This window comes from Siphateles boraxobius, unplaced genomic scaffold, assembly GCF_051911475.1.
Source record: "Siphateles boraxobius isolate OS27281-9 unplaced genomic scaffold, OSU_SipBor_1 41, whole genome shotgun sequence".
In the NCBI taxonomy this organism is placed as follows: Eukaryota; Metazoa; Chordata; class Actinopteri; order Cypriniformes; family Leuciscidae; genus Siphateles; species Siphateles boraxobius.
The window spans coordinates 24,603,310-24,615,636 of record NW_027509042.1 but is presented as its reverse complement, the minus strand read 5'-3'; the positions used below and the strand labels follow the sequence as shown (position 1 = coordinate 24,615,636).

At 38.7% G+C, this 12,327-nt stretch overlaps 1 protein-coding gene across 1 annotated transcript in view; it reads left to right on the top strand.

Annotated features, from left to right (window-relative positions):
• Positions 1 to 12,209, top strand: part of suz12b (SUZ12 polycomb repressive complex 2 subunit b) — a 32,821-nt gene extending 20,612 nt beyond the window's left edge. The window contains exons 12-16 of the mRNA XM_077198975.1: positions 3,135 to 3,278; positions 3,539 to 3,696; positions 10,262 to 10,460; positions 10,648 to 10,727; positions 10,853 to 12,209. Coding sequence (XP_077055090.1) covers positions 3,135 to 3,278; positions 3,539 to 3,696; positions 10,262 to 10,460; positions 10,648 to 10,727; positions 10,853 to 11,153 — 882 coding nt within the window. The 3' untranslated portion in view covers positions 11,154 to 12,209. The remainder of the gene's footprint in view (positions 1 to 3,134; positions 3,279 to 3,538; positions 3,697 to 10,261; positions 10,461 to 10,647; positions 10,728 to 10,852) is intronic.
• The last annotated feature ends 118 nt before the right edge of the window (positions 12,210 to 12,327 follow it).

The window sequence follows — 12,327 nt, the reverse complement described above, 5'->3', positions numbered from 1 at the left end:
GAGAGCCTCTCTTCCATTCTGTCACATGAAACAAATGTTTATACTGTACTGTAAAGTCAATCTGTCATGCAAAGAAAAAGGATTAACTCAACATAGCCAGGTCTATAGTCTGTAATATACTTCATAATCAAATTATTGTAACAGTGTAATTTTAATGACCTCATCTGTCGACATGATGCCGGTATATTGCAGAGCTGGTGCAAACATATCCACATCTCTATGATCAGATGCTTTCTTAACTGCCACTTTCTCACACTGTAATTTTTGTTGTGAGTTTCTTTTTTTATTGAGAGTGAAGCACGCAGCACATATTCGTTATTAAGGTATTTCAATTCGTTATTAAGGTATTTGTTATTTAAGGTATTACCAAGGTATTTCAAACTTCTTTTTATTCTAAGCAAAGAATGAAAAAGAACTTCGCAGTGAGTATATCAGGGCCTTGAATCACGTTAAGTTTCTTACATTACGCGTACATGAGTGAGTTTAGTTGCCGGCTGCAGTTCACGTAAAGGCCACCAGTGTCGCTAATAACAAGGCTTTCTGAATTCTACATATAACCTATTTAAAGTCCAGTATATCAGTGGTTCTCAAAGTGGGGTCCAGGGGTTCGCGACCTGTTGCAAGGGAATCTCTTATTTGCATCTTAAGGTTATTGCCAATAATAATGACAGGTTTGCGACAAGTGAAGAACTCGGTGAGCTCGCGCAAAACACATCTTCAGCACGCGACTCGTTTAAACGCCTCTGATTGGCCGATGCGTTCAACAGACATGTCTGTGATGGGCTACAATGCTCAACGCTGCAAAAGCACATTGTAAGTAGGCTACCTTTAATGCAAAGGGAAAAATATAAATAAAACTGTAATATGCACTTTTCATGATTAGGTAATCATGGCAGCTGTAATCTTATTCACATTTGTTTTTCTGATCAATTGTTTTGCTCTATGAGAAAGACAAGGTAGCAAAATATTCGGGGTTTTACTAAAAACATTCCGCCCCTGGACCTACATAAATAATAACAATACAAAACTTTTATTCACTACAACCCGCCAAAATAAAAGTTTGGTTTAACTTAATTACTAGGATGTGTTCTGCAACAGTGTTAATTCTGTTATGATTTGTTGATTGTTCTGCCATTGATATAAGGTGCAATGAGTTCATTATTTTAAAGTTGATGCACGTAAAGTAACATTAATGATTCACCCAAAAAAACATGAAAAGTGTGTCATCATTTACTCACCCTCAAGTTTTTCCAAACCTGAATGAGTTTCTTTCTCCTGCTGAACACAAAAGAAGATATTTTGAAGAATGTGGGTAACCAAACAGTTTCTGGTACTTTTTTAAAAAAACATATGGAAGTCAATGGGGTCCATCAACTGTTTGGTTACTGAAATTCTTCAAAATATCTTCTTTTGTGTTCAGCAGAAGAAAGAAACTCATTCAGGTTTGGAAAAACTTGAGGGTGAGTACATGATGACAGAATTTTCATTTTGGGTGAACTATTATTTTAATGTAAAATGTTAATGTTTTAATTTTAATCTAGGGAATTTTAATGTTTTGTTTTATTAGAACAAGCCTGTGCTTGCTGTCTTGCTGTCAATTTTATGAAAGCTTTTAAGATAAATGACTTGCTATTGAGTCCAAATGCAATTTGAATAAAAGACCCACTGTTTACAAGTATATAAGTGGTATTAACATGATTTAAACTGACATGTGTTTCTGTTCTATAAAACAGGTCTTAAGTTTTTAGGGTGAAAAAGATTACAATGCAATTAATTCCAATGGCATTTAAGAGTACATATAGTTTTAAGCATATTAATCACAGACAGTTATTGTTATGAGGGGGTCCTTGAAAATGGTTCTCCGCTCTAAGGGGTCCCTGGTCCCAAAAAGTTTGAGAACCCCTGCAGTATATTACCAAATAGTAAGAAAACACAATTTACACTGAGGCTTTAGTGGAGCTAGCCTGACTACGTCAGACTTCCTACTTCCGCTAATTTCATTTCGCTCCTGTAGTCAGTCTGAGATAGCAGCCTATCTTTCTGTTTTCCACCGGCCTGAAAACAGCCTGGCCAATCAACGAACAGAGGGCGGGCTGAAAGCCGTGACGTAGTCGGTAAGCGCCGTGTTTAAGATTAGGTCAGGGAAATCGAAAACGACCGCTGATATGGAGACGCGGATGCAATTCGCTCTGTTGTGGAGAATATTCCCGGCATTAGCAAACTGAAGCCCGAACACGAAGAGTGTGTATTAAACATTTTGAATGGAGGTGATGTTGTGGCCCTACTCCCTTTGGGAAAAGTTTAATTTATCAACTATTACCGATCGTCAGCGAGAAACTGGGGAGCCTTTTGACAGGTCAGTGTCTCTTTTCTTTTCCAGGTCTTAAATACCGTAAAACTTCAAATAATAGCCCGGGCTTTTATTTGCCCAAATCGTCGAACTGCACCGGCTTGTACTTGAGATAGGCGTCTAACTTATATGAGACAGGCCTTTATAGTTGAGATGTTGTTCATTGAGATGTTGTTCCTAGAGTCTATAATCTCTAAAAATCTCCAAATGCTCCACGTGAAACCGCGGTCTTCCGACCTCTTACTATCTTGTCGATTGATTTTTATGAATATGCGCGAGGGAGAGAGAGCAAGACAGCGCTCTTGTTGTTTGTAGACGTGGGAGTGCGCGCGCGGCGGCCGGGGCTCTCTCTCTCTCTCTCTCTCTCTGCTCGTTTGTGCCCTGTCAAGCGCAGCAGTCATTCTATTACATCACTCACAGATCAAAAAAGTCGTTTACAGCCATGTTCACTCGGGTATTTCGCTCGCATCATCAAGTGTTTACAGTGGAAGTTCGATCATAGATTTGAGTTCGATGCATGATGTCTGTGGTTCGATGCGGCTGTGTCGGCGCATAACATACGTCATAAACAAACTTATCTAAATTGGCTTACGGGTAACCAATGATTTTAGACTTCAGTACGCGCCCCCTAGCGAGAGAGAAAACACTACTCTATTATGCTATCCCAGACTCTGTGTACGAAGCAAAGTGAAGTAGCAGAGTCTGGTATTACCAGGCACCATCTAAATAAAAATTTTTTTTTGAGAACTTTATGCAATTTGCTGTTTTTTTTGTTTGTCCACAGTTTCTGTACAACAATAACACTCGTCAGCAAACAGAGGCCAGAGACGACCTGCACTGTCCCTGGTGCACGCTCAACTGCCGTAAACTCTACAGTCTGCTTAAACACCTCAAAGTCTCCCACAATAGATTCATCTTTAACTACGTGGTGAGAACAGAAGAACACACAATCATGAATATCTGCCTGGTTCGTTTGAAACATGAATACAACAGTTTTTTAGTTAGTTTAATACTTGATGTAACAGTTCCTTATATTCATTTTATAATTTCTTATATAGTTAGTGTATGCATGAAAACTTTCATGGGCACAAGAACTTGGGATCATGCTATAATCATTGGTTGTCTCTTAAATTTCATAGACAATTTCAAGAATTCAGTCACATAACTAAAAATTTTCCTTTTTTCCAGCCTCATCCTAAAGGTGCTCGGATAGACGTTTCCATAAATGAGTGCTATGATGGCTCATATGTCGGCAATCCACAAGACATCCACAGTCAGCCTGGCTTTGCCTTCAGCCGCAACGGCCCTGTTAAAAGGACAGCTGTCACCCACATACTTGTTTGTCGGTATGAAATGGGACTGAATGTGTCACAGTATATATATTTTTTTTCACTTGTAGGTTTATATATACAGGTGAAACTCGAAAAAATTTAATATCGGGCAAAAGTTATAATTTTGGTAATTATGGCTTATAGCTTATGAAAACCCCAAATTCAAAATCTCAGAAAATTTGAATATTACATGAAATCAATAAAAAATGATTTTAAATACAGAAATGTCTGCCCTCTGAAAAGCATAATAATGCATATGTATATAGTTATATATACTAAATATATAAGTTTCACCTTTTAATTTGAATTACTGAAATACATGAACAGTTGGACGATATACAAATTTTTCGCACCTGTATACACTGAACAAAATTATAAACGCAACACTTTTGTTTTTGCCCCCATTTGAACTCAAGATCTAAGACTTTTACTATGTACACAAAAGGCCTATTTCTCTCAAATATTGTTCACATATCTGTGTTAGTGAGCACTTCTCCTTTAGTGAGATAATCCATCCAACTCACCAGTGTGGCATATCAAGATGCTGATTAGACAGCATGATTATTGCACAGGTGTGCCTTAGGCTGGCCACAATAAAAGGCCACTCTAAAATGTGCAGTTTTAAATTTTATCATTACATTATGGAAGATAATGAACTTTATCACAATATGCTAATTTTTTGAGAAGGACCTGTATATATATATAGTTATATATACAGGTCCCTCTCAAAAAATTAGCATATTGTGATAAAGTTCATTATTTTCCATAATGTAATGATAAAAATTAAACTTTCATATATTTTAGATTCATTGCACACCAACTGAAATATTTCAGGTGTTTTATTGTTTTAATACTGATGATTTTGGCATACAGCTCATGAAAACCCAAAATTCCTGTCTCAAAAAATTAGCATATTTCATCCAACCAATAAAAGAAGTGTTTTTAATACAAAAAAAAAAGTCAACCTTCAAATAATTATGTTCAGTTATGCACACAATAGTCAATACTTGGTGGGGAATCCTTTTGCAGAAATGACTGCTTCAATGCGGCGTGGCATGGAGGCAATCAGCCTGTGGCACTGCTGAGGTGTTATGGAGGCCCAGGATGCTTCGATAGCGGCCTTAAGCTCATCCAGAGTGTTGGGTCTTGCGTCTCTCAACTTTCTCTTCACAATATCCCACAGATTCTCTATGGGGTTCAGGTCAGGAGAGTTGGCAGGCCAATTGAGCACAGTAATACCATGGTCAGTAAACCATTTACCAGTGGTTTTGGCACTGTGAGCAGGTGCCAGGTCGTGCTGAAAAATGAAATCTTCATCTCCATAAAGCTTTTCAGCAGATGGAAGCATGAAGTGCTCCAAAATCTCCTGATAGCTAGCTGCATTGGCCCTGCCCTTGATAAAACACAGTGCACTAACACCAGCGGCTGACATGGCACCCCAGACCATCACTGACTGTGGGTACTTGACACTGGACTTCAGGCATTTTGGCATTTCCTTCTCCCCAGTCTTCCTCCAGACTCTGGCACCTTGATTTCCGAATTACATGCAAAACTGAGCAACAGTCCAGTGCTGCTTCTCTGTAGCCCAGGTCAGGCGCTTCTGCCGCTGTTTCTGGTTCAAAAGTGGCTTGACCTGGGGAATGCGGCACCTGTAGCCCATTTCCTGCACACGCCTGTGCACGGTGGCTCTGGATGTTTCTACTCCAGACTCAGTCCACTGCTTCCGCAGGTCCCCCAAGGTCTGGAATCGGTCCTTCTCCACAATCTTCCTCAGGGTCCGGTCACCTCTTCTCGTTGTGCAGCGTTTTTATCCACACTTTTTCCTTCCCACAGACTTCCCACTGAGGTGCCTTGATACAGCACTCTGGGAACAGCCTATTTGTTCAGAAATTTATTTCTGTGTCTTACCCTCTTGCTTGAGGGTGTCAATGATGGCCTTCTGGACAGCAGTCAGGTCGGCAGTCTTACCCATGATTGCGGTTTTGAGTAATGAAACAGGCTGGGAGTTTTTAAAAGCCTCAGGACTCTTTTGCAGGTGTTTAGAGTTAATTAGTTGATTCAGATGATTGGGTTAATAGCTTGTTTAGAGACCCTTTTCATGATATGCTAATTTTTTGAGACAGGAATTTTGGGTTTTCATGAGCTGTATGCCAAAATCATCAGTATTAAAACAATAAAAGACCTGAAATATTTCAGTTGGTGTGCAATGAATCTAAAATATATGAAAGTTTAATTTTTATCATTACATTATGGAAAATAATTAACTTTATCACAATATGCTAATTTTTTTAGAAGGACCTGTATATATATATTAGGGCTGGACGATATGGCCAAATTTTATATCACGATATATTTCTTAATTTCGGTCGATACGATATAATTCCGATATCGATATGAACAATATAAAAGCCTCAGAAAAACTGCCAAGAACGCCCATAACAGATGTCTGTTCCTACAATCTTCTGAAAAATTAATTTGCCAAGTCTATGAAATCTGCTGGAGTCTTTCACTCCTGCACCATAACAAACTACATGAAGCAATGAAATAACCCATCATAACAGTAATATTCTCTTCTCAATACCTGCTACAAGACTATGAAAGCATATGGGTAGCAATATTCCGTTTGAAATGTAATATGCAAAATGACAATGTAATATGTAAAATGGCAATGCATTTCTGTTTTTAAATTTACATTTGCCATAACATATGTGCAACATTTGGTACACAAAATGGGGGAATTTTTTTCAGATTTAAATCCCATTTCCTGCATTTACATACATTTAGGGACTATGGTGTAACAAAATCCAGGAAATAATTAAGTTGATTATAATGATAAATTCTGCCAAAAATAAAAGTAGGCTACTAAAAAAAAGTAAGACATATTTTTTGTTATACATAGTTAAGACTTGAGATAATCATTTTATAAAGTCAAAAATGTTCACCATTAATGTTTTGTGTGTAAATAAAAGGGAAATATACAGAAATTGAACAAGGTTATGAAATAGTCTGAACTGCATAAATTATAAATTAAATATAGATTAATCCTTATTAAAGCTACACACGTTCTTTAGACAAGATCAGTGAGTAATTTGCTCTGTTCCCCTTTGTTCTTTGGTTAACTTAACTGACAGACAGAATTGGCTGCTGTCCTTTTGAGATCTGTCGCTGATGAGAGGATCATACGCATTTAATTTTCTCATTTAGGCTACTCTTAACTTTCATTTAAGATTTTATTTAACTCATTTAGACAGTTCTTGTGAGGATACAATTGACAAAATGGACATTTTGGCATAAATGTGTGTGTTATTATTAGGCTTGGGTATCGAGTATCGAGTATCGATTGGAACCGGGACTAGCTTTGCGATTTTCCCCGTATCGTTCAAAAGTTAAAATTTCGATTCCTAGTTTCGATTCACAGTCCGACGACCGGAAGAAGAAACCGCTGAACACCAACAAAGAAGCGTCCACTGGAAGTGTTGGCATAACCGAGCGAAGCAACTCGAGAGTCGTCCTAATGCTGCTAATAGCGCGTCAAATTCGCGCCTACCGCGCCCCTACCGCGTCTAGTTATACGCTTGAACACTTTGAATCCTTTTGCGCGTCAAGAGCGAAATTGACGCACGTAAAAAAGGAGTATTCGCGTCTATATAAACATAGACATTATAAACTGAAAAGCGGGCCTGTCCCCATTCGCGCCGCAGGAATTTTTTACGCTCGTAGCGCGTCTTTGCATTGAAATCACTCGCGCCAGACGCTCTATTCGCGTCTGGTGTGAACGCAGCATCAAACCAAGGCATGGATATGTTCCAAAAGTGCTCTCGACGCTGTTCGGAGCACAGGTTATTTAGCTGGTTGCTCTCTCCTCGCCAGATGACGAAGGTTTTACAAGTTGTTTCTTATTGTTTATTTGCTATTCTGGACTAGGTTAGCCCATCAGTGGGAGCACGGTAACATGTTTAAGTACCTGCAGCATCATACACTCATGTGTAAATGTGTTTTCATGAGGTTTTCAATAAAGCTCTCTTGAGGAAAGTGTACCCCTGTGAAAATATATTCATAATTTATAATATTTATATTCAAGTTCATAGATTTGATATTTATATTGTAGTTGAAAACAACCCTTTGAGAAATTCATAGTAAAGTTCATAGAATTAAAATTGATGGAGAAGGTTAGACTATTTCCTTCAGAAAGACCGTTGGTTAGCTAGCTCATTTAAAATATCTTAAACTTTTTTGACCCTGCCTCTTGAAAGAATCGGAATCGAGAATCGTTAGGAACCGGAATCGAAACAAGGAATCGAAATCGGAATCGTTCAAATTCAAACGATACCCAACCCTAGTTATTATTCAAGCGCTAAAGAAAGAGAACTGGATTCTGCGTGTCTTGTGCGTGTGTTTGCGCGCGTCAGGACATTCACAGGGAGCGATACCTGCTCATTAGAACTTTCGGTGAGCTATTTTTAGAGTGTGGACGCGACGTTCCTGGCCGCGGACGCGCGCATCGGCACAGTCTATCTCCTGATCCTCGTTTGATGTGTTCCCGCTGCTAGTCGGACTCGGCAGTCACACTCTGGCACATTTTGCAGCACGCTGAAACTCCGAAACACCACTGAATTTATACCACTGAATTAGTCTTTCCTCTTTTATCAACTATTTCGTCTGCTTTCTCCTCACTTGTGGAAGCTCGTTCAGTCACATTTGCATTGCGGTCAGGGGCGCTCATTCTGTGGCTGAAACTTGCCGCGTTGGAGATCCGCTGCTCTGAGCAGTGGCTGCGTGTCTGTGGTGTACGTCATCAGGAAAGTAGCCAATTGTGTTCTGCTCTTTCTGACGGCCCCGCGCCTAACGTCAGTCAGTGACAAATGCTGCTATGTATATTGAAATATCGAAAATGTGTTTAAAAATATCACCGTTATCGAAAAAAAAAGTATTGCGATATATATTGATATTGAATTATTGTCCAGCCCTAATATATATATATATATATATATATATATAATATTATTATTATTATTATTATTTAAAAAAAAAAATTAATGGCAGGAGGGCCAGGCATTACACTTGTCCAATACCAGATTAGGAGAATCATTCCCCTTCCAGCAAACTGTCAATCACATGAAACGATCTTAGCAATTAGCAAATTACAGCGATCAGTTCCATATTAACAAATCAAGCCCCACCTATGTCTTTTTTTCTTCGTTTGAAAAATTGTTGTCCCAATGTCACAAAAGTGGAGAAAAGACTATCACAATTTCCGTTTAATTTCAACCTTAAATCAAAGTGTTTTTCCATCTCTGACAGCTATTTAAAATCAGCTCATTTGATTTTTAAATTGTTTGGGTTTTGAATTTTCTTTAGTTTTGATGTCAAAATATATACAGGATGTGCACATTGAATAAGCCAGAATGCTGTAAAGGTTTTTACATGGAACAAAATAAGGGTAAGTCGAGTCAACTTTATTTATATAGCGCTTTATTCAATGCATATTGTTTCAGTCGACGAAACACTGAGGACGGAAGTTGCCCACTTGAAGACCCTAGAGATGTTCCCTACTCCGCTCAATCCAGAGGGTTGTTATGGGGGGACCGCAACTGTGGTTGCAGCCGTTGTGTGTGCTTATGCGCAAATACACTGCAGCTATTAACATCAGACAGAAGGAGTTTCACATCACCATTTGGAAAGAAGCGTAAATGGATGGAGAAGCATAGGTTACTGTAAAGCTACGTCTTAGTTGGTGCTTATCTTGGCGAAAGCCGAGTACAAATCAGCATGAAGTTTTAACATCTACTCTCGTGTAATGGAAATCATAAAGCAGCTTCACAGTGATGAATAGGAAAATAATGACTTGTTGTGCCAAAGTCTTCCACTTTGGTTTTACAGACAAGGCTCAAGGTAGTCCCAGACTAAAGTGCATGTTTGAGCTGTTTTAACTGATAGCAACTTGCACTAATCCTGGTTTAGTCACAGCCCTGTCTGTGAAACCGGGCCTATGAATTTTACTTGATAAAAAAAACACTGCATAGGGCATTTATATCACCTTACATATTTTTGGCATATTGAGCATAATCAATGTATATGCATGTATTGTCACTTTTAATCAGTTCGGTTTAACATCGTACTACTGAGGTGCCTGAACCCGGAGAAGCCTGGCTGACATGCTAGATGTTACGAGTGCTACGCTCACTTGATTGCCCTGTGCTAAACAAACGCATGTAGACAAATGTTGATGTTGAAATCCAACATGGTCCATTTATTTCCATACAACGCCTTGTCCACAGCAGTTCCCATCAGCATAACAATACAAGGAGCCGCGTGCAAGCGGTCAAAAACCCTTTGCCCTTCCAGGTCAAAAACACCTACCAAAATATTGTATTTGCTACCTTTATACCGGAGACCTATTTACAGACATGCGCCACCCAGTGCTAGACAAAAAGTATTACAACCTGAATACAAAGCAGCACTTGGCTCTTACAGTCACTCTTGTTCTTTTTGTTGATAAAATCAATGGTGCTGCAAGCTCTTAAAATGTATTTATACTTTATTTATACCCATGGGTGTTTAATCTCCCACTTTCACTTAGGCCAAAGCGAACCAAGCCAAGCCTGTCTGAGTTTTTGGAGTCAGAGGACGGTGAGCCCGAGCAGCAGCGGACTTATGTGAGCGGACATAATCGTCTGTATTTCCACAGTGACAGCTGCATGCCCCTCCGTCCACAGGAGATGGAGGTGGACAGCGAGGATGAAAGGGACCCAGAGTGGCTCAGAGAAAAGACCACCACGGTTAGTTGACTGATCAATCAAGTTCCGTTCTCAGCACAGAAATAATCGATTTTTGCATTTTGAATGGAACAGTTAATTCTCTTTTATGTATAAGTATAGATAATATATGAAAATGATTCTTTCACTCACTGAAACGGTTCAGTTCTTGCACTACTTGCACTGACAGTATGTTTTGTTTTGCTTGAAGCAAATTGAAGAATTCACAGATGTGAATGAAGGAGAAAAAGAAGTAATGAAGTTATGGAATCTTCACGTTATGAAGAATGGGTAAAATAATTAATTCATATTGTCTTTTCTTTTCCTTATATGAACTGTTTAAGTAGCTTTAAAACCTTGATCATATACGTACAAAAACACTGTTGCATCTTATTTGCTAACTGTCCATTCTCCAGGTTCATTGCTGATAATCAGATGAGTCAGGCAAGCATGCTGTTTGTGGAGAACTATGGGCCACACATAATTCGCAGGAATCTGTGTCGGAACTTTCTCCTTCACCTGGTCAACCTGCATGACTTCAACCTGGTCACCATAGCAACCATTGACCGGGCCATGGCCCGTTTGAAGGAGATAGAGGAGTCACTTCCTGAACTAGAAGAGGGGCAGGAGTTGTCGGATGCCACTTGCAATGGTCACGCAGTGTCCTCGGGGGTTTCACTACATGGCAAACGCACCAAAAGTGGAGTCTCAGACTGACAACAGCTGGTTTTACAAGAAAAATTATGAACAGAATCAATGAGCTCTGTTTTGAATTTAAATTCTTCATAGTTATCCCTTGGAATCATTTTGTTGTTTGAGGTCTAAAACTCTCAGCCAGCAGTGCTTCTGTGGCTTAGAACATGAGTTCTATTTCTGATCTGCCCATATGCCCATTTATAAATAAGGAGCCCATTTGAGACTTGATTGTGAGTTAGCTGCTGGTATTACGAACTGACGCAAGTGCTTTTGAAAGAATTAATGCAATTTTTCCAGTGCAGTGTTTGTCATACACCATTATCATTTCAGCAGTCGTGTAGAATAGTCTTTAGTTGTTTTTTTCTGAAAAGAAGTGTTACTGTAGAATTGGGAGTACTGTTAATCAACATTTTCCATACAGATTTTGACTTATTTTTAACCACTGTGCGTTCAGTGACTATTTAGCACATTGTAGCACTTGTGTTACTACTTATTCAGTGGCTGTAGACCTTAAGTTGTGATATTCAGGTTTCTCAAGTGGGATTTGAAAGCTAAACAGCTTTGCATTTCCTTTTTATTATAACCTACAGATGCTCTTTTATCAGTTTTAGATTGGACCAATCAATATATACATTGCATTCTGTCAACTGCTTCTTGTCTCACATGTGAAGTGTTAAGAACCTTCCATCTTAGAATGGCTTCTTCTGTGTATATTTTTTTCTTTTCCCCCAGTTCTCTTCTTAATCAGCAATATAACGCACACCCTGTGAAAGGAGAGCTGCCTGTGTTTGGGCAACACAAAGTCCTTGCTTCATAAATCTTTGTAAACAAACCTCATTATGCCATTTAGAATGAGGATCAGGAATAATTTGTAGGTCATGTCAAACCGATGTTACTACTGGTAATGTGGTTATATAATAGTTTGTTGCTATTATAATGTTCAGATGTTGTACATGCCAAAGTATATCAGATACAGCATCCTTACTCCTTAAATTTGTTTTCTTTGCAAAATGCACAAGTTTTGTGTACACAAGAAAATTATTTACAAATTAAAGATGTGTAAATGATCGGTTTAAATGTATCTTGACTAGTTGTTCAATTCAAAAAATCAATGGGACCACCTATTTTGGAAGTTAGTCTCATTCTGTACAGCATAATTTCACGCGAAAACATTATTTACAATATTATATCAACA